The sequence below is a fragment of the Panonychus citri genome, unplaced genomic scaffold (assembly GCF_014898815.1).
Source record: "Panonychus citri isolate SS breed McGregor unplaced genomic scaffold, ASM1489881v1 Contig00139, whole genome shotgun sequence".
NCBI classification, from domain to species: domain Eukaryota; kingdom Metazoa; phylum Arthropoda; class Arachnida; order Trombidiformes; family Tetranychidae; genus Panonychus; species Panonychus citri.
The window spans coordinates 462762-490716 of NW_026515544.1; the positions used below are offsets into that span (position 1 = coordinate 462762).

The 27955-nt window shown below is 30.3% G+C and overlaps 4 protein-coding genes across 4 annotated transcripts; 2 read left to right on the top strand and 2 right to left on the bottom strand.

Moving 5' to 3' along the window:
* Positions 1 to 5: 5 nt before the first annotated feature.
* LOC128394273 (serine-rich adhesin for platelets-like) lies at positions 6 to 27878 on the bottom strand. The gene is made up of 3 exons (XM_053354578.1): positions 27461 to 27878; positions 1617 to 6104; positions 6 to 837 (listed from the first exon to the last, which is right to left on the bottom strand). The coding sequence occupies exons 2-3, from the start codon at positions 5676 to 5678 to the stop codon at positions 67 to 69; spliced, it is 4833 nt and encodes a 1610-aa protein (XP_053210553.1). The 5' UTR covers positions 5679 to 6104; positions 27461 to 27878; the 3' UTR covers positions 6 to 66.
* On the bottom strand, positions 15160 to 17992 carry LOC128394275 (catenin beta-1-like). The gene has a single exon (XM_053354580.1). The coding sequence runs from the start codon at positions 17902 to 17904 to the stop codon at positions 15898 to 15900; it is 2007 nt and encodes a 668-aa protein (XP_053210555.1). The 5' UTR covers positions 17905 to 17992; the 3' UTR covers positions 15160 to 15897.
* Positions 19953 to 20875, top strand: LOC128394278 (cuticle protein 16.8-like). Its single transcript, XM_053354583.1, has 2 exons — positions 19953 to 20205; positions 20272 to 20875. The coding sequence occupies exons 1-2, from the start codon at positions 20026 to 20028 to the stop codon at positions 20680 to 20682; spliced, it is 591 nt and encodes a 196-aa protein (XP_053210558.1). The 5' UTR covers positions 19953 to 20025; the 3' UTR covers positions 20683 to 20875.
* LOC128394274 (myogenesis-regulating glycosidase-like) lies at positions 21116 to 24647 on the top strand. The gene is made up of 2 exons (XM_053354579.1): positions 21116 to 21483; positions 21808 to 24647. The coding sequence occupies exon 2, from the start codon at positions 22025 to 22027 to the stop codon at positions 24305 to 24307; it is 2283 nt and encodes a 760-aa protein (XP_053210554.1). The 5' UTR covers positions 21116 to 21483; positions 21808 to 22024; the 3' UTR covers positions 24308 to 24647.
* Positions 27879 to 27955: the final 77 nt, after the last annotated feature.

Here is a 27955-nt window from a genome sequence, read left to right on the forward strand (position 1 = left end):
ATCGGTAAAGAGTTTCAATTATATCACATACAATTAGTTAATTAGTGTTTTTTTTTGATTGATTGATCAGTACAATTGATTCAATAGCCTTACTCGTATCTGATTGATACATTGAAATAATAGGTTGATATTGGATCGAGTTAAAAATAACATAAAGTAATAATTGTGAACTGTTTTCTGGCTCATTGATTCAGTTTCGTTTTCATAGTTTAACAAATTGATGAATTTAGTTCGTTGAATGTCCAACCAAAGTTCCAGAGTTCCTGGTGATTCAAAATTCCATGGAACTTCAAATAAAATCATCTCACATATCGTTTTGGCGATGGACAGTGTAGATACTTTATCGTCGTCCAAAATTTCCTCCAAATAGTTAATAACATCGTCCGATTTAATTAACTTTCGTCTCAAGTTTTTAACCAATAGTTTAACACATTTACAAAGTGACATTGATGGCGATGAATTTGAATGATCTCGATTGGTGACATTGGAGACATAGTCAAATGGTGGACTGATAAAGTAAATGTTGTTGGTTAATTGTTTCTTATTACAACATAACATAGTTAATTTTAATTTTTCCTCGTTAATTTCCTCAATTCCATTGGCTTGATAGTATTTGAGTAAACCGATTGCTTGTAAGATGATGAAAGCAGCGCTTTTTGAGCTAAGGTTTCCAGTTAATTCGGTAAAATCTTCGTCCAACAAACGATCAAGTGTAAGAATTAAATCAAATTCTGGTTTAAGAGCGAATAATTTGATATTCTCATCAGAATCAATGAATTGGCCATACTGAAGATCAACCGAAGTCTCAGAACGAACTGAATAAGCCAACGGGGTGACCTTAAAGTGGAAAATGAACAAAAGAAGAGCAAAAAAGAAAAGCAATTAGTTGATTAGATCTTAATTAGTTTTTATCAATTTACATGCAATCAGTTCAAGGTGAACAATCACCCTTCCCATTAATTAGATAATAACAATAACTTAATTACGATTCTACCAAGTAAATCATAACTCAATTTAGATTAATACTAAGGTTCATTTGAATGCGAATGATTTTTACGGTATAAAGACTTGGAACTAACTGAAAAACTAGTTGATTGTTTAACTATCAGCATTTATTATCATATTATTATGATTGCAATTAGCTAATACTGTCATCAAGATTATTGGCCCATGTCAAGTAAATTGTTGTTTTGACTGTTTCCATGATTATCTTATTTTTGTCAGAATTTTTTTTTCTTTGACAAAGAAAAAAAAAGTCAAAGACTTTTAAAAGTCAGTTTAACATTTACACCCAATCACAAGTAAAAAAAACACATCATCAGTTAATTGTGAGCTAAATTACACCTTAATCATACACCTCAACTATCAATAATATGAGCCAATAGCTTTTTTATCCAGAACGATAATCATGAAAATCATCACCATTCATGATAATGATTCAGTTAATCATATATTACAAAGTATTTCATCAGCCATTGACCTAAACAATGTATCATTATGATTGTCAACACAATGGTGATCAACATAACGATTAGATATTGTAATTAAGTGTTCATTGATAATTTCGTTTATCACTTGAAGTTATATTGTAATTGTAACATTTTAATTATACTAACCAGAAAATTTGCTGATATTGTTTCACTTTTGAGATAAGCGTCTTTGTAAATCTTGGCCTCCGATCCAATAAGACGGAAGGACTCATAGAAAAGATCCTTTTTCGATATATTCTTATACGATTGATGACAAATTGAATAATTGTGAAGGATTCGGTTAATTGTGTCTACATTATATTTGGCAATAACGGTGTAAGCAGAATCTAAATTAAGATTGGTTAAGATTAAATCGGATGGTGAAGTTAATTTAGATGTTGATCGAGGTAAAGGTGAGGTTGATGATGATGATGATGATGATGAAATTGATGGTGGTGAAGGTGATGAAATATTATGTCCATTGATTGGTGAGCAAACTGGTGAGATGGTTAATTGAGATGATGATCCGTTGATGATTGATTTGTTTGAGGAGGAACCATTTGTTATTGATGATGATGGTGATGGTGAGGCAATTGGATTGTAACGATTTAAGGTTGTGCTTTCGGATGAATTGTTTTTTTTATGAGAATTGTTTTGAGCATTAATATCACTTGATCGGCTTCTTCGAGCAGGAACAATAGGACGAAAACCATTGGTCGATTTTAATTGTTGTTGTTGTTGTTGAATTAGTAGTTGTTGTTGCTGTGATTGAGATAAACAAGAGTTTCCACTCAATGAATAGCTACGTTCTCGACCCGTTGAGTAGATTGATTTATTTACTTCGTATGAACCTGATGTTGATGATCGATCTGGTTCATTAAGATGATATTGATTGTGACCTGGGCTACTTTTCCGTCTATCTAGATCAAACTTGTGTTTCCAAGTTTTACCACTAATTGTTTCTCCATTGTGTTCCAAATCATTGTCATCCTTGGATAGTTTTAACAATTTTTTCAATGAAAATTTGGTTCCACCGCTACTCTCCTTGTCTTTGTTACCATTGGAGTGGAAAAGGTTTGATCCATTGGTAACTCCATTGACAATATGTTTCAATCCAGAACTTGGTGGAGGTGGTCGAGGCGGTGGAGCGGGTAAATTTGATCGGCTGATAGTGTTATACCTTACAGGTCTATCATAGACTTCATGAAGTGGTGATGAAGCAGAAGACGTTGTTGATGAGGCTGAAGAAGTTGAAGAAGATGATGATGATCCTGATGATCCTGATGATCCTGATGGATTAACAGGAGCTTGACGTTTACCTGGATGACGAACTGATTCCAATTCTTGCGCTAATTCAGCAAGACGTAATTCCCTACTTGATTGGTGCTGATTGTTGTGATTATTTGAATAGTTAACATGATTCCATGTTATTGGATTGAATTCACTTTTTGATTGAACAAACTGATCAACCATTGAATCAGTTTGACGATAGTAATCAACCTCATAATGTTTATTGTTACAATTATCAGTGTTAATCATTAAATCAATGCCATTACCGTAAATAGTGTCATCTTCATTGACCTTATTACTTAATGATAATGGTTTACATGGTATTTTGGGTTTTAATGATGATTTCAATGATCTTTCCGGTTTTTTGGGAATCTCAGTCTTTTCATCGGTATCAAAATTAATTGAATTAATTTTACCCTCAATTTGATTAGTTTGTGAGTTATTTTGATTGTTAATGGTTGTTGAAACATCGATACTTTCAACAGATCGTTCTTCACTTATATCAGAATCAGAATCATTATCATCATCATAATCATTGATTCTAGTGGTTAAGGTTAATGATACGGATGATGTTAGTACAGCATCGTTAACTTTATCATCATTATCATCACGATCGTTTTTGTCGTCGGTATCATCATCAGGGATAGAGATAGTTGAATTGGTCGTTGTAATAACATCATCAGTGATATCAATTGTTGATGATGAACAATCATCAATATCATCTACAGGATAATCAATTGATTCGGTTTCATCGTTCATTGATTTTACATCTTTTCCATCAATTTCATTATTTTCATCAGATGATGATGATGATAATTCATTTTCCACCTCATAATTAACTGAAATGGGCGACGATTTATTTATATCAGGAATCATCTCATCGATTACCTTGTCATTTGTTTTTGCTGTTGTTTCACTAATTGATTTCATGTTTACACCGGAATCACCGTTTAAATTATCAACGAATTGAGTTGTATTGGTTATCGGTAAACTGGTAACAATTAGCTGACCATCAGTTAAATCAGTCTTATTGTTGGTGATTTTTAGAGAAACAGATTGACAGTCTGATTTGATTTCATCAATTTCCTCTGATAACTCGAGGTAATTTGATTTATTTTTCAATGTTGATGTGACATTAACAGTAATTGATTCAGATTTCATTGGAGCAACTGAAACAATTGGAGTTGATGATAAACTACTTGTGTTGATTGTATTAATAGTAGTAGTTGATGAAATTGAAGGTGTAGTTAATTGTTGTTGAGTTACTTTAATTGTCTCATTGTGGTGGTTGATTTTGGCTTGGGAAGTTGATTTTGAATTCAAGGTTCCTCCATTTGTCATACAATTAATTGTAGAGGATGAAAACGATGATGTATCATTAACTTCATCTTTTTCACTAATAAAATTATTTCCAGCATTTGAAGTAACAAAACAATTATGAGTAATTGTGGAGGTTGATAAATTGTTGCTGTTATTGGTGGTGGTGGTGTTAAAGGTTGACGACAATTGACCCTGAGATGTTGTAGTTGATGATGAACTGGAGTTAATCCCAGAAGAAGAGTTGACCACAACATTACAATTGATTGGTAATGATGAAGGTAAAGTTGATGAACTTTTGTCACCTTTAATTGTATTGTTAATCTGATTCCCGACGCACTTTTTAATATTATCATTAACCTGTTGGTGATCCTCTTGTTTACCATTTGTTGTTGTTAATTTATTGTTACTTTCCTCCTGACCATTATTATTAACTAAACTACCACCATTACTGTTAATTGTCACCTCATCTTCAATCACAGACTTGCCATTGTTGTTGGTATGATTATCTTTGTGTTGGTGATTATTGTTACTATTGTTTGTTGCTGTTGTTGTTGTTGTTGTAATTGTAGCCATTGATGTTGTTGCAACGGATGTTGATGATGATAACCCGTTGATCCCATTTGTGGTTGTTGTTGTTGTTGTTGGGAAATTGGATCCATTAGTTAATTTACCACGTTTCTCTTCACCAATTAACTCGGAGACTCTGTTACAGCCAATTAATGTATCATCGTATTCATGTTTCCTGGTTTCTGATTTGAAATCACCAATACGAAAAGCGATCCCATTACTTTGATTGTTGATCTGACCAAAGGTTTGAAGGTTTTTGGCATCACGAAGATTAGCACCGATTGAATTAAATCGGGTATTTAAAGCAGTTAAACGAGAAAATTCCGAATCCTCTTCAGAATAATCATCATCATCTCCTCCTTTGTAATCACAATAATCAAGCTCTTCTTCAGACTCTTCATTACCTGAGTCTTCATCATCACAATAACCAATCACAATTGGATCAACTGAAAATTTAACTGACCCTTTTCTTGATTGATCACCTGAATCATTTTTCACCTTTAAAATACCAACAATTTTGGTTGTTGTTGTAACTATTGGAGCAGAGTTTGATTTGATTACCATGTGTTTACCATGATTAGTACCGTTGATTGTACTTTTTACCGTTTCAAATAAATCATCTGATTTATCCAAATTACGTTGATTAAGTATGGCAACTTTACCATTAACAATATCCCCATTGGAGACAATATTATTTTCACTGTTCATCTCCATGGTGTTGACTGTTGATGTTGTCGTTGGGTTGGTTTTCTTTCGGTTATTATTGTTATAGGAATTACTATTTACATGATTGTTGACTTTGTTATTAAAACTGTTTGTTGATCCATTAGTTGGTTTTCTTAATTCACTTAGATTGGCCTTGGTTGATTGTAGAGATTGAACTTTACCATTCCAATCGGTTGAATTGATTAGATTCTTTTGTCCATTGGAAGAGACACAAACATCAACATGATCATTTTCGGGTTTAAAACAATCCGAACAAAGATCTTTCTTCCAGGCATTTTGCCTAAATGACCGACACACAATGGACATAATGTGTGTATGAGTCACAAGGAAGATTAAGAAGAAAAAATTAAAATAAATTCACTTGGATTAAGAAAGGAGAAAGTAGTAAACAGAGAAAGCGAGAGAACAAAGAAAAACGTTGATTTGTATTGGCAGAAAAAGCGAGAAAAGAGAGAGAGAGAGAAAAAACAACCCAAAGATTTGAAGCTCTCCGAGTGCACAAGCTGATGAGCCGAACCAGCAGATAATTTGAGCTTTAGAATTAGATAAAGATGACAAAAAGAATTGACAATTGAACAAGAGTGATGATGATGTTGATCAAGATTAAGATTAATGGTGATGAAGGTGGTAAAGATGATCAATGAACCTGTTGAACGGTGAAAGTTGTCCCAGCTGAAGACATGAAGTAAAGGTTTGGTGTTTGTCTACCACTCGCTTGTTGTTTATGTGTATCTGTAGATGGATGGAAAACAATTGATGCAGTTAATTAGTCTTGGTGGATGATGATGATCAAGAAAAGGGAGTTATTCAAGTGAAAGGGACCGATAAAACTAATGGAACACAAATGATGTAAGAAGAGAGAGAGAAAAAAAAGAGAGACAAAAACAGGTAAGAAAAAGAAGTAAAAATAACAATAAGAAGCTACAACATGATGACAACTCTAGAAGAGATTAAGAAGAAGGTTAATCGAGAGAGATGATGATCAATCTTCATGTTGATGATGACAAAAAGTCAGGAAGATAATCTGAAAGTAAATAAATGAACAAGTAACAAAAAAACTGGTTACAAATTTTCAGGTTAAAATGAACGAGTTCAACTTTATCGTTGGAGTGTTGGAACAAAAAATGAACTTTATTTTCATCAACAACCTTCAAGCTCTCGGTTGCTCCCTCGTTCCCATCATCTCCATCATCCTCATCCTCATCTTCATCATCATCTGTCTCTCAATTCACTTCCTCCTCCTATCAGCATCATCTGTTCAATTCGTCAACACCAATCATTGGAATTAAATTGATCACAAATTGTTGTGTTTCCTCGTGTAGCTTTCCAATTGATTTTGTATCGATTTTTTATCATCTCAACAAATCATTTCAACTTTCACTCGATTTGATTGATTACTGACCAGCAGATGAGACGATGGTCACTTGCTTCTTGACCAGCATCTTATTAGCTTATTGATAACTTTAGATGAGGTAAACTTTTTGAGACAATCAATCAATAACCCAATTCATTTAATCACATGGTTCAAGATTAATTTCAAGGGTTTTATTGGTAATCCCTTTTCATGGTGATTAATCTGACATTACAACTTTCACTTGAAACAATTAAGTTAATCACGATGATGATCATCGTGACAATCATCACTTTTTTCAATAATCATCATCATTATTATCATCATCTTACTGTCAACTTGATTAATGATACAATTGATTATGTATCTGATTAGTTGAAAACTTTTACTGTTTAAAAACGTGATTAGGGATTTGATTAACTTTTAGACAACAATTAACAACTCATCGATTTTGATTTCGTCTAAAAATCATAATTAATCTGATACTCAATTTTAATCATCACCTTAATCACAATCAGTGTTTGTTTTAATTTCTGATGAAAAGATTAAATTGGAACATCTAATTTCGTTTTTGATTGTTAAACAATTAAACGATTAGATTGTTGAAAGACACACTTAATTTTAACTCTTCTTCTCAATTGCAGCAATTAACTTTCAATCATCTTGGTGATAAAAGAGAAATTTAAAAATTCTAATTGAGTGGGAATCGATTGATTTAGATCAGACACGATTCTTGATTGTTGCACCTCCGATTGATTTATATCATCATCATGATCATAGTTAACTAATCAACTAATCATTTAACTCAATTGCGCTCGATACTCATGATAACAATCAAGACGAATAAAAAAAATTTTCAAGTTCAATCAAAACGAAATCATTTATTGATTTGGTCTCGATCAATTAAATTGTATTCATCAGCACGATCGCAGTTAATTGTTAGACCGCAAGAAAAATTATACTAATCAAAATTGTTATGACAACAATTTAACTCGACTCTCGAGAAAACTTTCAATTGTAAATTAATTAATCAAATCAGTGATCAGAATTAGTTTAAAATTAATCAATATCTTGTTACCAATGTGATAGTTTAATCAAAACTGAATTTAACCAGCCTGCAATTAGTATTTAATTTCACAATTAAAAAGTTCCCCTTGTGATTTGCAAAACCAAATCAACTATGCAATTTAATCCAATTAATTAATAGGAGGAAAAGAAAGAAAAAAGAAACAACAATCAATCAATTAAATCAATTAAATTGATCTAAATGGTCACAAAAGCAAGTCAAGAAATCAAATTAATCACAAACAATTAGCCAATCAAAGTAAAAAAAAAAGCAAAACAATAACAATCAAAAGAAAACAAAAAAGTTTGATCAGCAAAATCAAAATTGCCCAATAATTGTTTACAATTTAAACTGATTAATTTAATATATTAATAAATGAAAAGTAACAATCAAATCAATCACGAAAAAAGTTACAACAAAGTTTTACCATTGACCATCAAAACCTTAAACAACAACAACAATTAGTGAATTAAATTTTAAAGTGATAATCATTAATATTGTTTATAATTAGGTCTTCGTGTTCATCATCATGATAATCAACACTTATCTTCCTCTTCCTTTCATCATGAAAATGTTAATTATGATAATCTGAGATGGTTAATCCTCGAACCGAACAGGTAAAAATAAAGGTAACATGTTTCAGGCCAGTTTTATATCATGTAACTAAAGCGCTGATAATATGATCATCGTGCTGAATATGATTCATGTCACTAACCCTTACGAGTGCCAACAAAACATTAACAATACACAACAGGAACGGACGATAACCTTAAAAAACGTTTAATTGTAAAAAATAAACCATAATGAAAACATGAACAATCAACATATTAAACCAAACAAAATTTGTATTGTCTTGCCGCGATTATCATGCACAATTAACTTGATCATCAGCACTATTTGTGTATATCAACAAAAAACATAACAGCAACAATTTAAAAATCGTTAGAAACAAAATAATTGGTCAAGTATTTAAGTGTCAATACTTGAAACTTTTGCTACTTTATAATGAAAAACAATTAAGAAACTAATTGTTTTTCTTTTGGTCAACAATTTACTGATTGTTGTTGTTGTTGTTGAGAATGAAAATTTTGGGTGATTAATTATCCAATCGTTTAGATAATCAGCAGTATGTTAAGTCTCAATGGGGATTTGATTTTCTGTTGAATTCAATTCAGATTCTCATGAAATTCATACAACTTGATGATGATTAACTTGATATTTATGATGATCTAATAATAACCCTCACAATTAAATTATGAAAATGTTTAATTCATGAAGGGGAAAATGAAAAATTAATTGATTGTTGTTTACAATTTACAAAAAAAATAAAATATAATCAACAACCTTGTCTTTCAATTGTTGTTGTTGTTGTTATTATTATTTTTGTCTAATTGTCATTTCTTAATCTTGATTAACAATCAATTGTCAATAGATTGGGTCAGTACAATCAGTGAATCGTGTAATTAAGTTTCTAACATTATTAGTTAATTCTGGTGAAATTAATCAAGATTAAAGTTGTTAATTGTAATCAGTAAAGTCTTGGGTAACTTTTTTGTTAACCTTTGATTGTTGACCAACTATAAATTGCTAAATACACAACAGTGGAGGTTAATTGTTGATTTAACTTCACCTTATTTTAAGGTTCTTCCTGGTTTATCCTAATTGTAAATAGAATCAAATGTTAATCAACTAACTAAATATAATTATCACAGTTGATTGACGTTCACACACAATAACAAAGGAGAAACTAAATTAACTTATTTGTTGTCCTAATCATTTTCATCTAATTCAACACCAAAAGTTAATTCAAGTTTATCCAAGTTCATTATCATCACAATTAAGTTACTTTACAATTAACTTTGATGTGATCATCATCAAAGAGACTAAAGTAATTAATATGAATTGAAACTGTTAATCAAATTGAACTAACAATTTAAGGATTGTAGAGAAACAGGAAAAGTCAAAGTGAGTGTAATTAAACTAATCAATGAGACAATTAAGTTTTAAAAAACGACAATAGGATATTATTAACAATAATCTGGCGATAATTTATAACTCAATCAACTAACAATTAGTAAAGGAAGGAGAGGAGTAATCAGTTAATTAGCTTTACAACGTTAATTAACAACGGTTGACAAATTAATTTGTATCAAGTGTTGTCTAAATTGTAATAATTAAAAAGAGTTGTAATCAAATTAATTATAAATTCAAGTCGTGAATTAAAGTTGTTTTGTCTTTACAATTTATCTTGATCAAGGTGACAATTGATTTGATAATGATTGATTTAAGTTAATCAGTAAACTACTGAAATCAACCAATTTACATTAAATTAACTTTAAAAAAATACTAATTGTTACAATACAATACAATTATCTGCTTGAATAATCAAAATTAAATCGAGAAAAAAATTGAAAGGAGTGTCACAATTAATTGCTACTGTAATTAACTAATTTTCCTTGTTAATCAATTAGTGAAAAAAAAACAATGATCATAATCAAAGGTAAAACAAAGTGTAACAATTGAAAAAACTAACATTAAACAATTATCAACTAATAATTAACAATCAACTAACTGAAAATCAGTGGCAATTGATAAATTTCATTGATAATCAACATCTTAATTGTAACAACAGATTATCATCATAATCATAATCTGATGATAATCAACATCTAACTTTTTGAAAGGCCCAAGATATAAAATATCTGTTAATGATTACAATTAATAGTAACCCGGTTAATTGTTGGCCTAATTGTTGCAAAATATAATCCACTAAAATCATACATTAAGGATCCAAGGGCAATCGCCCGAGGCTAGAATACAATTTAAAAGGTTTTTTTTTTGTCTTAATTCTTGGAACCGTTAATAATACATACTAATTGTTGCCTTAACTCATCAACAACAAGAAACCAGATTAAAACATTTGATGATTAACTTGATTATTTAAAACCAGTTACATGAGATGATCATCTTAATATGAACCTGAAAGGTTTTGAATGATGAAATTGAAATCCAATTGATTTTAATTGCAACAACTATTAATACAGATTATTATTATTCTGATTATGATTACAATTAAACACGCGAATCAACATCATCATCAATTTGATCAATTTGATTTTAAATTCAAGGTTGATCCTGATTCTCAACAATTTACCTTTAGGAGTTATCCTACTTTCCCTTGATTATTTAATCATTTATTGTTATTAGAAATTATTTTAATCATCATACTCTTGATTTAACACACTCGAGGAGGTTGATTTAATTGTTGACAGTTTAATCAAATTTTCTTGAAACAATCAATTGATCATTTCTGTTTTCATCATCATCATCATCATCATAATGGCAACAATGACTTCACAACATGATATCATTTAGAAATGATCAATTGATTGTTGTGATTCCTATTGTCACAATTAACTTGATTCCATCTAATCTGTGTCAATTTTAATCTCAAACTGTTAAACTGATTAACTTTAATTGTTAATCCTTTCATGATATAATAGTTATCATGATTAATGATGTCCGAGTAGATGAATTATCATCATTATGAAACTGACCAAGACAATTAAATTTGATTAACTGTTATGTGATTATTTAAATTATTGTGGTGAAATTAAATTTAATTAAACATCAAAATTTAACTAATTTCATTAAAATGATCAATCTTGATAAAATATTATTAGTGGACACAATTAATGATTATAAATAGATGAGTTTGTCCAGAAAGTAACAAAACTAAATGTTAATCAACTTTAAATAGTTGAAAGTAATTATCATTAATTTACAACAATCCAATTAAGATACAAACAATTAACATGATTATTACATTATCAATCATATTGAACTGTACAAAATCAAGAGGAGGGTCGCAACAATTAGCTTGATTGCTGTATCAACAATTAACACAAAATGTTCAAAATTATTGTCAAATAACAATCAAGATGTGTTGATTATTTATAAACATTTATCAGTTGATTAAATTACTAATCATTTGTGTTCATCATGATCAACAATTAACTTTTAAAATTTGAAAGCTCAGCAATGAACAGAAATCATTTTCAACTCTAATAGTTTATTAATAGACTTGAGGTAGTAATTAAATTAACAATCAGCTAATTTAATTGTAATCTTTTCGTTAGGTGTCAACAAAACCATAATCATCTAAATTTTTGGTGAAACAAACGATTCGTGATTAGGATTACGATTCAATTAGTACAATGAACGAAGATGATTAAGTTAATTGTGATTTAGGTGAGTAACAGACAGAGGATGTTAATTGTTTCGTAAATTGTTTGATATAAACTTAATGGTTCATTAAATCAATTCACTTCTGTTTCACGAAATTAATAATATAAAAAAAATCGACGAAAAAAGTTTTCCTACTTTTCACCTTAAATGATTTACTTTATCGTTAATAGTTAATTGTTGATTAGGTTGACCTAATTTTCTTTATCATTTATTGTTAATCGAAAGTTTTTTAATCATATTTCGTTAATTAATTATATCAACATTGTAAAAGTACCAAAGTTAATCAACTTGATTGTTGATTAACTGAAAACTTCATCAAACTAAATTAAGGTTCACTTTCAATCGGGTAAAGTTTTGTGATGATAATTTGGATTTACTATTCTGATTATTTTAATTTTCTTAATTATCTTCTTGATTTATGCTGTTTATTAATTTACTAATTTAATAAATCATCGTGAGTTTAATTTTTATGGTTACTGTTCATTTTACCAGAACAATTTATCACCATCTAATTAAGTTTGGTATAGTTAATTGTTAGGGTTAATCTATGGTAAACAAAAGTACATAAAGTGTAACAACTAAATTCAAATATTTGATCAACTGTTGATTAACTAATTTCTTCCTGGTTTCTAATTGTCATTTGATAGGAAATGCTGTTTGATAATTGATTAGCTTTTTGTTGATTAATCAGAACCTACCCCATAATTTGATCAGTTAATTAACTAGTTCGATATGCAATTACAGTCGATTATTATGATTGATTGTCTTGATTGATCCCGAAAATCAACCGTAACCTTGATATCATAGAGCTTGATTGTTGATTTAGAAAAAAAGTTAATTGGGTCGAAATTACTGAGCGATGATTTAATAATTGTCTTATTTGTTTCTCGGTTAATTAAAGGTTGATCATAATTAGGGGGGGGGAAAGCTCGTGAGTGTAGGAGTTAAACTGTTAAAATTATGGTAACAATCAAAATCTCACTGATTTTAATTGTTTTAAACTTTTGATGGCAAAGACACTTAATTGATCAAGTAAATTGTAAATAATCAAATCAAGTTTTGAATCAAAATTAGATTATTTTTTTCGTATCTCGATTGTAACTTGATTACTGTTCTCAATCGTTGAACAATTGATTATTAGTCGAAAAGTTTTTTTATCGTAACAATTTATTTTAATTGTGTTTTATGAGCTCGTGAGTATCATTGATGAGGTTGTTGATGAAACTTAATCACAAACCTCATCTCAACATTTGATTTGGTAACAATATGATTGATTAGTATCAACATTTTAATTACAATTTAAATGAGTTTCCCGATTACAATCAAATTGGTGACCATTTTTAGCAATTTAAATTATTGTTAATCTTCAACACAAATACTATTGTTAATATATCATGTTATTTATTACAATTCTAGTTAATGATTTGAAAAATTAACAACAATTAGTATTAAATCGTGTTCACGAATAAGTTGATTGTGAATAAGTTAATTATCAGGTTGATTGTGATTAGCTTGATTTACTATTAATATAATGGTGAAAGTTACTTATGAGAATCTGATCTTTATTGTTAATCAACAATCAACACAAACAAACATATAAACAATTAGATAACTCGTTCAGTTCAATTGATTTAAATTAAATCAAAATAGATGAAAACGGAAGAAGAAGATGATTTAAAGTTGATTGAAAATGATTGAATGAACAGATTAACTCGAGATTATCTGACCAGATGATAATCCTTGATGAATTGATGGATTATGAAAACCAAGTCAAATTAATATTCGTGATTAACTAACAATTAAAATGATCCAAATGATTGATGAGACTAAATGAAAGTAGAGATTTGATTTTGAGTTTGCTTTTATTGTTCTGTAAAGTCTTGGTGATTTAATCAGTCGAAACAATTAACAGTTTCGATAAATTAATTGTGATTCTATTGAAGGATAACAATGAAAACGGAAACTTTTCTTGATAGAGGTTAACTTTTGATTCTGTTTACATTGATAATTAAAGTTAATCACAGTTAATCAGGATAATTATAGATAAAGAGACAGATTAATTGAGAAGGATAATTATTATTACAGTTAACACGCAATCATTTAAATCTAAAAATAGTAATTAAGATCAATTGTAATCTCGAATTGATAAAAATTGATAACGTGTGTGAGTTGATCATTAATCAATTGTTAAGTAAATTTCATCTCAATCAATACAATCAAATCAATTTTTCAATCTCATTGTAATTTATCAGATTTAAAGTATTATCATGTTATTGTTATCAAATTGATCGACACAATTAACATATTGTATCTTAATAATTAAGTGTCATCATCATCGTCCAAATTAGTTAGTATTATTGAGTAAACAATTTAGTAATTGTTGCAAGCCATTAACAGGGGAATCAGGTTATATTTCATTTGATTAGCATGATAATCACCAGAAAAGTTCATGAAACTTTGAATTAATTTATCACCATTATAATGATAATACAAACATGGTAAAATTTGATTCTCATCATAATTAACTGGACAATTAAGTTAATTTTGTTTTCTACTTATTTTCTCATTGAGATTCTTACAACATGATACAGTTAATTGTTGTTGTTGAAAATTTCATAAGATTATTTAGATTACAATAATGATTATTATCTCACCGGAACTTAATCACTTGAAGCAATTAAACTTGATCATCAACGTTAACATTTTGTAAATTGTCATGTTAATTGGGTTAACAATTAAAAAGAGACTTCATCTTTCTGTTTCTCAATTTAAATTTGATTAATTGGTTAAGTTTTGAATTTTAATAAACTCTAAATTGTTATTTACTTTCTAGATTTGATTTGATTGTTGAACTTTCAATAGTTTGATAAACTTGAAAGTGTAACTTATGTTTTAATTAATTGCTTCTTGTTGATTGTTAACTGGATGTTCAAATTTAAATAGATTTGATTAATATTCTGATTAGCTTGATTAACGGGACTTTAATTATTTTCAGGGTTAGTTAATGATAATTACCCGTTGATTGTAATTAACTTAGTATGTTAATCAAACCGCTTTCAGTGAAAAAGTTGAACCAAAGTGTTGGTTAATTTCAATGATTAAAAATAGATACAACTTTTAATGACAATTAAGCTAATTTTATCTTATTAGTTAATCATTTACATATTTAATGAAGGGATTTAATGATCATTGACATATTAAAGTCAACAATTAGAGTTTACAATCATCAGTTAAGTAAAATATTATTAATTTTGATTCTTTTTAATTTAATTCTTAAATGATAAACTGGACAACATTTTTTGTTTCTTGATTGTTATCGTAATTTATTAACCATCATTAACAATATTATTTATTACGACCAGTTGAGTGCTAATTGTAAACATGCAGTTAAAGTCAACAGTAACAATTACAATCTAAAGATAACAATTGTTAGAAATAATTTCCTAATTAGTTAATCAAATTCTTCGTATAATTAGATTACAATGGTTATTGTTGTGATTTATTAGTTGAACAGTAACTTACAATTAGTAATTGGAAACGATTAACTTAACAAAAATAATCGTTTCCAATTACTAGTGTAAGTCAAACTAGAGTAACTGTTGATTATAACAATCTTAATTAAAATAATTTGTTGCAATTAAAATTATTGTTAAGTAGTAACTTCTTATTTCTTCATTTTCTTTTGATCCTCTGCATGAATTTTTCATCAGTATGATTCATTGAATAGACTCAATCAATAATAATAAATTGTAATCCAAAGTTGTCAGATTTGTATAAGAGTAATAAGATTAAATTGATAAGGCCACTGAAATATTGGTGATAAGTCACTGGAAACGGTTTTTGATTTGATTGTTGATAAGTTAAAGGTCGGTGTCGTACCAAGCGGAGTATTGGTCATTATTGGCGACTTGGTCCTGTTCGTTGTAATATGGTGATGAATAGGGATTGTTAACATCCATATCTGATGTGGTTTGGACGTAAATTGATTGTGGATAAGGATTGAGGGGAGAGGCGAGTGATCCGTAGTGAGATTCAGCTTGGGGTAAGACCTCGTTTTCCACTTCACCGGCTGAAGTCCAATCATTGGGTTCGTCACGGAAAAGGGTTGCTGTCAGTTCCAATGATAGACGCTTCTTGTAATCCTGAGGTTTATCTTCGGACATTCGATACAAAACAGCGGCGGCGAAAGTGGCTGTCACTTCATTTCTAGAATGGAGAAGTTCAGTAAGAGCTGCAGTAGCTCCTTCGGATTCAATAATGTCAACGGCTTTCTTTTCGAGGGACAGTTCACTGAGAACACCAACAGCAGATTGTTGAACGTTCTCATCGTCACAATACAAGAGTTGCACGAATGTTGAGATTAAGTTCATTTCTGTGATAATGGATCGATTATGAACATCTCGAGCTAACATCTTGAATGAATACATCGTTCCCTCCATGACATCGGCGATTTTAACACCATCCATGTATCCTGAAGATGAGTTTCTCTCTTGTTGAGCTTTGGATAAAATTTGATTCAACTTGGGAATAACTCCAGCTTCTCGTAATGGCGCTTGGTTGGCTGGACATTGAGCCAGATTGTGAATTAATCCCACAATTCCCTTGATAAGTGACCAACTGATCGGTAGATTCAAGAAATTTACAATATAATTCAAACCATCGTGAAGACGGACATCATTCTGGGCTATTTCTGCTTCCTCATGCTGATGTGTCAGGTGTTTGAGAACACAAATTGCTGGTTCAACGATCTCTTGTCTATCTCCAGCTTGTTTGATGGTTGTAACAATCTTTTCAATTGCATCTAGTTGACATAAGAATAGTTTGTTTTGGGTATTGTTGCAGGTCAAATTGGACAGAATAGCGACCGAACAAACAACTACGTTAAGATCTTCACTTTTGAGTAAATTGAGTAGAACTTGGAGAAGATGATCAATGTTGAGAATATCGGTGGCAGAATCAGATAAATTCCTCAAAGCCCAAAGGCAACTTAATTGTAATCTTCCGGGTTGTTCCAAGTGCATATCCAAAGCGTAGATTCCTCCGGCTTGGATGATCGCGAGTTTGTTACTTTGACAAACGGACAAAACTTTGAGTAGTCGAGATGTTGTCCAAAGTAATTTCTCATAGTTATGGACAAGCATAATGTTCACAATCTCTGGAACACCGCCTGAGGCGAGAATAATCAACTTAGACTCTTGATTTCCATAAGCAAGTAAAGTTAAACATTCGGTCAAAAGAGCGAGGAATTTAGGATTGGGATGATTCAACAATGTGACCATCTTTTGGATTCCTCCGGCGAGTCGAACGGCCATTTTTGATCCTTCTTGATGAAGCAACAGGTTGTAGATCGTTGTCAAGGAATAGTAAACAACTCGGTTGATTGGAGAGGTGAGAAGCTTAATTAAGGCAGAGATTCCATCGGACTTGAAAATCGCTAGAAGACCTTGTTGATGTTGAGATAAATTATGTAAAATACTCGCAGCAAAAGTGGTTGTCTCAGCTTCGGCATTTGACATCGCCCTAAGAAGAGCGGACACCATTTGAGGAGAATTGATGAGCGCGTGTCGGGAAGCGACTTTTCGCGAAAGATGGTGAACCATTAATGTCGCTTTGTTAACCACCACTTCATCTTCATCATTTAATAGCTTCAACAGCTCAGGAACAGCACTTGTGGCCAAATCAGCGTCATTCTGGTAATTAATCAAAGCTTCAATCGCCAATTTAATCATTTGTGCAGGTTCAGAGAGTCTAAGGACACATGTTTCTGATTTATTGTCGATCGATGTTGTGTATAAAATGTCACTTGATAAATCATCGAATAGAGCAGCTCTAATACGCTCAGATCTATTTAATTCCAACGAAGTCATACTGATGAACAATTAATAGCAAACTAAACAACAAAGTAAAAAAATAATTGACAAAGAAAAAGAAACTTTCAAAAAGTAATAACAAAGTGAAAATAAAATCGATTATCTTCGATTCAATTGATTGAAAACCGATAATCGATTTCATAGATTTTTTTCTTTTTCTCCTTCAATCGATTTTTCATAAATCATTTAACTAAAATCAGAAATTATTAAGATCACAACTCATTGAGCCGAATAATAAGTCACTTTCTAAATGTTTCACTCGAGTTCGAGTTGCACTTATCGTTGTTTTAATAGACGCAATTGACAATCAAATAACGAATTGGTCAATTGCTTTCTCGAGATTCAATTTCTTTTTCTCTCGAAAATTTATCATCTATTTGTAATGAAGATTCGTCTTTGATGTTGGATGGTTTAACATTGATCGATGAAGTTTTCAAGGACTCAATAGTTCTAATTCATTTTGAAGATTTTGATTTTCAGATATTGAAGAAAAAATAAATAAACAAACAAAGAAAAGTTGATCAAGTTTTAATGAATTAACATTCGAGAGATTAATATGGTTTTATCAATACAATTACAACTTTCTTTTATTAATATTTTCTCAATGGTTGAAGTTATATTAATATTTTTTATAAATCAAACTCATTGTTGAAAAAACTACAATAGGAAATCATTACAGTTACCGATATGTAATTTCTACTCTTGATTGTGTTCAATTTCGTGGTTAAATTGTCAAATAATGTAATGATTAAAGCGAAAAAACTTGATGGGATCGTCTTGATACATCGACATCATCAAAGGGAAAAAGTAAATTGTTTGAGCTCATTTTACGAATTTCAAAATTTTCTATGAAATTTATCATGTTATTATTATTTTTCTCTGACTATTTATGGAGAGCAGTTCTACCGCTCCATCCATCTAATTAGATACACGCATTCTTTTCGGCAGCATCGTTCAAAGAACATTGGACATTATCGTTAGACTGGGGACGAATTAATGGAAAGAAAATTATATTGGTGATTCTGACGAACTTTGAAACCTTCGATATCGTTTAGATAAAGTGATGAACAAAAACGGAAGAACTTTATTACTCGAAGAATCTTTCAAAATTTTCTATAAATAATCAAATCAGTTCATGTTTTTTCTGTGATTTATGCCCTTTGATGTGATAATTTTAAATTAAATTCTGCAGAAATTTTCTATTTCTAAACATCAATAAAATTTTCTCAATTAAAACATTCGGATCTCGAATTCAAATCTCAATAAAACTAATCAATTATCATATAAAAGACATTCAAATGATTTAAATTGATCAAAATTCAACTCAAGTTTCATTGGATTAAATTTACTTATCCTTGATTACCATATCATCACAATGACTTAATTAACTGTAAATCAAGGTAATTAGTTAAAGATCATCAATGAAATTTACCTTAAATTAACTTCTCATTCCTTTTTCACCTTTTTAATTGTGTCTGGTTACTTAATTTTCTTAAACACTTAATAACCTCAACAATTAATAACAATTAAGATGTTCAATAATTAGTCGTTAATGATAAACTTAATCTGATAATCAGGTTAGGTGACAGAGTGATGACAACATTTAATCATCATCATTATGAAATAAAATTGTGTTGATATTTAATCAATTCCTTACTTGGAATGTTAATTGTTATCATTTTAATCTGAGATGATGAAGATAATCAACAACAATAATATTTGGTAATCAGATCAAATTTAAGGCGTCTTTTAATTGTTGTCTCGTTGTTACAATTAACATTTGATTTGGCGAAACAAAAAGATACACAATATAAGAAATCGTTAACGATTTTTGTCTCTAATTGTAGGTGAAAATCAAGGATAATCAAAGATGACACCAACACCCATTTAATTATGAGTAATCATATTAGAGATGATATTTAATCAATTAGTCGAATTAGCTTGACATTTAAGAGAAATCAAAACAAACCCAGTGACAGAATATTTCCCTCGAGTATATATTAAAAGGAGCCATCGATTGTTGGTATTAAATCAGTTTACAATCAACTTTAACCAAGTGAACATCATCTAATCAAATCTAATTGTTGTTTAACATAAACACGCGTTTAAAAAATTAAAATGAATTCTTATATTGTTGCCGTTTGTTTCATGTTGATTGTCAGTTCATCAGCTCAAAAGGAAACAGAAACAAAGATCGATCATCTTGTCGGTGAACCAAATGTCGAGGCTTCTAATGGCTATGCCGCTGTGGCTCGATCACGAGTTCGTGGTTCTAACACAGTTGAAGATGATTATCAAGTAAGTGAATAATTTTAATGTTTGATTGAAATTTTGAAAGTTAATTGCTGTTTAAATTGTCAATAGCCAATGGAACCCTATGCTTTTGGTTATAATGTTAAAGACGATTATGGTAACAATCAATATCGCAAGGAAGAGGCCGGTAACGACGGAGTAATCAAGGGTTCATATGGTTATACCGATGCTGCTGGACTTTATCGAGTTGTTGAATATATCGCCGATCGATTAGGTTTCCGAACTAAAATCCGATCAAATGAACCAGGACTTAAGAGCATGAACTCAGCTGCCGTTACATTAGATGCTCAGAATCCACCGGAAGCTGTTGTTGCCGCTGCTTCAGCACCAAAGGAAACAATTGCCGCCCCCAAGCCTTTAATTCCAGCATCATTACCCTTGATTGTCCCAAGTGGACTTAACCCACGATTCCGATACGTTACATCAGCCAGTGAACTTTCACCCGAAAAGCAACGAAATTAATTGATTATATAATCTAATCAATAATTTGAAGTGTATGTTTACCATTATAACAATTAACTCTTCACAGGTTAATTTGTTGATCTAATCTAATTAGACTTATTTTATAATGAGATAATCAGATTATTATCAATAATTTACTGATGAACTATTGAAAATTACGAAATAAACTTCAAACAACTATTTATAATCTAAATCCTTGTTGCTGAATCTTTTTACAAGCAATTAATCAATTGACACAACAATTAGTTGAAACAATTTAATATTTCGTTGAAAAAAAAGTCTCATTCAAGGTTTGTAGTATTCACTGATTCTCATTTCATCCTTACAATATTTTCATGTTGCGTTTTTGTAAAAAAAAATCGCTTGACAATTAGTGATTACTATTAATTAGTTGTGTGTATTTACCTTTACATTATGACGATTACAAAACAATTAAAGTCCTTGACGATAAAAACAGGTTAATATAAGTATGAAAGAGAAAGAGAGAGAGAGACAAACAGGTAAATGCAATTGAAAAACACTCAATTCATAAAGAGAGAGAGAGAGAGAGAGAGAGAGAGATGATAATGTTAACCACTCAATGAGATTTTGTCTTCACTCTCACTTTGAGCTTTTTGTTTTCCTCTTTCTGATACATGGATTAATTATATAAAATTCTTAACAATTTATACTAACACTTAACACCAACATTCATGGTGATTGTTAATCATTTTCAACCATTGATTCAACTTTAATGCCAAGAAATCAATGCTTAGGCCTCAACTGATTTCTACTTTTTGGTAAAATTAAATCACTACAAATGTAAGTAGAAAAACCTTTTCATTGACAATTTTCATTTCGATTGGATATAAATTTCCTCTGGTAATTGATATCAACAATTAATGAGCCCAATCTAATTCAGTAAATATCATATACTATTAACATGGTGAATATGTTACAAGTTTGATTTTCTGTATTTCATTCATGTCGTAAACGAGATTGAAAAAATAGTGTCAAACTTTACTGATTGTTGATCAATTTTCACCTCAACTGTTACTTTTAAGTGGTAAATGTAGGAAAATGTTTTAAATTGTTGTGAATTGATTGTTGATTTCTGATTTTCTTTTCATTATCTCATTTCCTAAGGAAATCCAGTTAATCGGTTTGTCAATTGTTTGGACCTTGGAATATCTTCCCTTCTCTTGCCTCAGCGTTTTGGTCTCAATTGTGTTGGATTACCGTTGATTTAATTGATCCATTTTGATTGAACTTTTCTCTTCATTCTCTTTGTGTTGTCAATGTGCCTCCTTTGACTCTTTTGTTAATTGTTCCTGTCTTTTGTATTGTCGAGAATATTGTAATCATGCAATCAGCCATAAGCAACGAATTTCTTGTTAAAGATGGTCGATCCCAAAAGAAATCAGCTAGTGTTCCCTCTTCACCAGAATTATCTTCCTCTCGTCGCCGAGGATCTCAGGGAACTGTCTTACAGTTGAGTGAAGATAATGGAACCTGGAAAATTGCCGGTGAATCGGGTATTATCAAGGAACCAGTGAAAATGTCTCGAGTCTCAATGATCCTCGAATTATCCAAAAGGCCTGAGTTCCGTCATCGTATTAGTGTGGCTCTATTTTTTCTCTGTATTATTGTTCTAGTGATGAGTACAACCCTTTTGGACCAAAGACGTCGACTACTCAAGGCACTTTCCATCAAAATTTTCCTCCACGAAGACCAAAGAGTTTTTACTCTTCTCGATTCAACTGGTTCTCCTTTCATCAAAGTTAATTACGGTGTCAATTTACCTTTCGACATTAAACCTTATAGTTGTTACATTCAACATTTAAACGATCAACAGCCGACAATTTGTCGTGATTGGGAGTATCGAGCACATCTTACAATTGACCATCAACCAAAAGAATCGGATATTAATTGTTACAGAGTTTCATGGGAGAGCTATTCCCATACAGCCGCACCGTTAAAAGATTGTATCAATTTAGGTGATGGCTCCTGGTTCGGTATGGGTGAAACCTTTTCAACCCCATGGCCACTTAATGGTTGGACTCATAATGCCACCGCTTTCGTTACTAATCACAGTAAAGGTAAATTTTCACCTTTAGGTCAAGTGATTAAACGTTATTGGTTCTCATCGAAAGGAATCAGTGTCAGTGTCCCGTTACATATTCCCTTGTTTTTTAGCTTCAATTCAACCTCGACCAACGGTTTACCCGATCGACAACTTTGTTTGGAAGCTCGTACCAATACATATCCTTACGATTATACCAAAGGTTTCCGTCCAAATTTAGAGTACACCATTTGTACAGGATCTAATGTTAATGATCTTCATACTCATGTATCCCGTACATGGTTGGCCAAAACTCGTAATCAAACTGCTCTAGTTGCTGGTGATCAACAACAAGTATCGATAATACCACAATCAATTTTCCTGGAAAAACCAATTTGGAATATTGATAAAAAAGTTATGACTATTTTAAATCATGAGAAGATGGAAAACTATTCAACTAAAATCGTCGACTTTGGTATCGAACCAGGATTCCTATTGATTGATATGAAATGGGAAAAGTTCATTGGAGATTTAAGAATCGATTCAACTCAATTTCCTGAACCATCCAAAGAGTTTACTATCTTGAAGAGGAGAGGATTTAAAATACTGTTATCTGTTTCACCATTTATTGAATTATCATCACCACTGTTCACTGAGGCTTTTACCGAGAATCGGGTTTTCACCCATCAGCACTTGAAAACTCCGTTGATCACCCGATGTGACCCCGAATCGACTCGACTTTGCGCTGTTATCAATCTAATCAATTCAACGACTCGAGGATGGTTCGAAAATAGATTAACCAATCTAACCGATTACTCTATTCATGGATTGTTGTTTAAAGGAATTCAAGTATCTCGAATGCCTCATTTTTACATTCCCGACAGTTCGAGGTCTATTAATCCCGATATGTACCAAATTTATTATAAAAGTGTTGCCAGAAGTAGTTACAATCTATTCGGAATGGATAGTTCAGCTGGAACCAAAGGAATACCTGGTTTCATCAGGATAGCACCTCTCGAGTCTTCATGGCGATCACTACGAACGATTATTCCAACTGTACTATCCATCGGCCTTGTTGGATTTCCGATAATTAACCCTGGTTCAGTGGGTGGTGACATACCCATTTTGAATACAAATGAAACCACCGATGAATTATACATAAGGTGGTTCGAATTGGCAACTTTCTTACCAGTTCTTCAACTGTCCAATGCTCCTCGCGGAGATATCACCATTCTTAAATTGGTGAAAAAGTTTATCAATATTCGAGAGCATCAATTATTACCTGTGATGAAAAACTGTATGGAAGATCATCTAACTAAAGGATGGCCCATAGTTAGACCCATTTGGTGGTTAGATTCACAATCTCCCGAGACTTATACAATTAACGATCAATTTTCAATTGGAAATGATATTCTGGTCGCTCCGATTCTTGATATGGGAAAAACAACCAGGGATATTTATCTTCCCTCGGGTTGGTGGAAAGATGAAATTCTGGGACAAACAATTCGAGGCGGTAAATGGATGAGAAATTATTCAGTCGAATTATACAAGATCGCCTATTTCACGAGAATGGAACAAGCGTGAAATTAACTGATTGCCAAAAATTGTTCGATCAACAATCAAACTAATTCTATTCGATTGTGATTTTTTTTTCTGATTCACTTATTTTCACAATCAATTTCATACTTTATGAAATTGTACTTACACAAGCATTTTAATTACTTGATATACCCAACGATGACTTTCATAATTCAAATGGAAAACTTTAATTTATCAAAATTAATTTTTAATTGTAATCTCACTTTTTGAATCAACTTTTGCGCCCAAGAGAGTTGTTGTTTTTTCATGCAATTAACACAATCTATTTATTGTAATATAATAATTACTTTTGTTACAATTAAACAGAAGGAAGAAAATAATCCAATTAACACTTGAATTTCTCAGAACTTTTTACCAGATTAACAGAAATCTTTTGATTAGCTAATTGTATATTCATAAGCATGATCATTGATCCTGAAAAGAAAAGCACATTTTAATCCAAATTAAGTTAATCAGTCTCATCGTTTAAATTGTGAATACCACGTTTAATGTGTGTGAGAGAGAAAGTCAAGACTGAAAAAATTTCCCAGTGTGAAAACTATTCAGTTAACAATGAACAATCAGCCAACAATCAGGCAACAATCAATGGGAAGACTGGATAACAATCAAGCAGCAAAAAAAAAACATCAATGAACTTAATCTTATTCTGATATAAGGTTTAAGATGAATGAATTAAAAATTTGACTGTTGAAAATCAACACTGGTCAACAGTCATGAAAATGATGATGATGATATTGATGGTCAAGAAACTATCAGATCGATATGGTAAAGAATAGCATTTCCTGTGAAAAGGTTAAATAATATATGTAAATTCATCAAATTTTCAACATTAAATATCGTTTAACGTGACTGATGATGTAAACCTTTAATTGTGTTCAACAATTTAAACAGGTTTATGTTCATGATAACAATCAACTAATCATCATTGAGATTAACCATAAAGTTAATATCAAGCTAGTCTAATCAAATAATAGTAATTGCAATCAATTTGATCATTATTTTTGGTGAAAATTTTCCAACATTCACTGATCATATTCCGCTGCAATTGATTGTACAATTAACCATAATGATTAAATTAAACAATCATCTATACAATTATCACTAATATTTTTAGTATTAACAACAAATGATAATTAAACGTAATCAAATATTTCACAATTAGTTTTTTAATATCAAATACAATCAAAGATACACTTTGATCACTTTGATTGTTGTCATCTAATTGTCCAATTATTAGTAAGAAACATTGATTGTAATCAATAAGATACAAAGGAAACGGATATTGATTACTGACCTTATTTAACAATTAACATTTTATTTGGATTCAATTCTTATTTACAACAATTAACACACTTTCATGATATATATATTATGATTGAATTTGTATTGTAACGTGATTTAAGTTATATTATCACTGCCGGTAATTAACTGGATTTCAAGGTAACAACAATCAATGAATCAATTTTTGTTCAATTGTGAATGTGTGATAATTTTTACCACAATTTATTTTTAAGTAAATCAGTTGTAGTTAATTTGTTTTGATGATCATCTCCGAAATTGGATCAAAAACTTGCAACAATTTAATTTGGTTGAGTGAATTAGTTTTGTATCTTTAATAATTTAGTTTCTAAATCCATTTACCTCTTTTAACTGATCTCCTTTTCATCTTAATCAACATCATCCCTAATCATTGCCTCGAGGATTGTTCGTGATCAAGTTAATTTAGTTTCAATTGAAATGCGAGAAACAGAAGAAAAAATTGATTTTAATTGTGAATCAGTGACTTTGTGTGTGATTACAATAATAACCATTAGTTGATTACAATAACAATCAATCAGCAAACAACAGAAACAAAACCTTAACCATGAACAATTAATAAATTGCGATTATCAAACTATTATAATATTATAAATTTTTCTTGATTAAGGATTGGTTTTTTTAATCATCAACAATATGAATACAGCAAAAAAAACAATATGTTAACTGTTATTAACTGATTAATTGTTGTTAGATTTACTCTGCTAATTAATTGAGATTAGTGATCAATATTCAATTGGGATTAAAAGGTTATCGGTTTTATTGGTTAATAGATTTAATTTCAAGGTTAAATTACTATTAATAACTAAAATGACTCCCGAATAGCTAATCAGTTAATCGTCATGATTATACAATTTGAATCTAAAATTTACCCTGGACAATAATTTAAAAACTTCAAATTAAAGGTTTACCATTTTGTTGTAATTAATAATAATCTTGATTATAATCATTAAATTAATCAAAAATTTGGTCACTTAATTCCTTGAGTTAATCAGTAAATTGGATCAAAAATGGTTCAACTTTTAATTTAATCCAACCCTTGATTTCAATTACAATTTAAAATCAACGACAAGTTTAAACTTTGCCCATTTTTTAATCTAATCAGTTACAATTTAATGATAAATTTTGGGAAGCAATTAAATATCAATCCAATGCCTCTGATGACATTAACGATTAGATTTAATTAGAATTGATTAGATTAATCCAGTTAATCACAATAACAATTTGAAAAATACATTTTAATCACTATAATTTAATTAACTATACAGCAAAATAATTACTTAGTATTGTTAATCAACATGGCAATTTAAATTGCTCCGCTATCAAATATATGATTTACAATTAAAATTTTTTTCTTAATTACTAATAATATAATTACAATCAACTAAATAACAGAGTTTTGATATTTTGAGAAAAGTGAACTAATTGAATGTTGTCTTGATTGTTATGATTAAGGATTTGACAATAAACTGTTATAAATTGTTAATGAAATTTATAGCTGGTAATTAACGATATCAACAAAGTAACAACAATTAACTTAATCATTTTTTTTTGCGTTGTTGCAAAAAAAGAGGTAAACATATTGATGTTCAACTCTTGATTCTGTTTTGAATGTAACAATTAAAAAAATAATCTGATTGTTGTCATTATTTGGTGGATGATTGTGACGAGTTGATGGAGACAAATCTTCGTAACATTTTAAAATAATTAAACCACAAGCAATTTAAATTGCTTGTGGTTATTGACTTGATTAATCAAGTCAATAAAATGATGAAAAAGACACTCAAAGGAAAACAAAGAGTAAATAAAAAGTAGACTTACCTTGATTATTGATACAACGAGACAGCAATTAAATTGTTGATTAAATACAAGGAAGATGTGATTTAATTGTCGTTAATGGTTATTGATGATTAATGAGTAACTATTGATAAAAGTTAATTGGTGTTAAACGATTGGTCCAATGTGATGAAACAAAAGGGTTGCAATCATAACGATGAATATAAAGTGTCCATGAATGTTGACAGTTTTTATGGTGAAAACTTTTTGATGTTTTGGTTTTAGTTGATTGTTTTCAATAACTAATCAATATTACAAGTTCTATGGAAAAAGTAATTTAATTATTGATAAAAAGTGACAATTTTTATCATAATCAACTGATCAACATGAGTAAAAGATACAACAGATTGTTGATGTTACCTGAACAATGAAGAAAAACATTCAAGTGAGTAACTTGTTGTTGTTCTTGTTGTTAGTTTGTAGTCTCACTAACTGACACCAGAAAACAACCAGTTTGTTTCTTGAATAAACCCAAAAGAA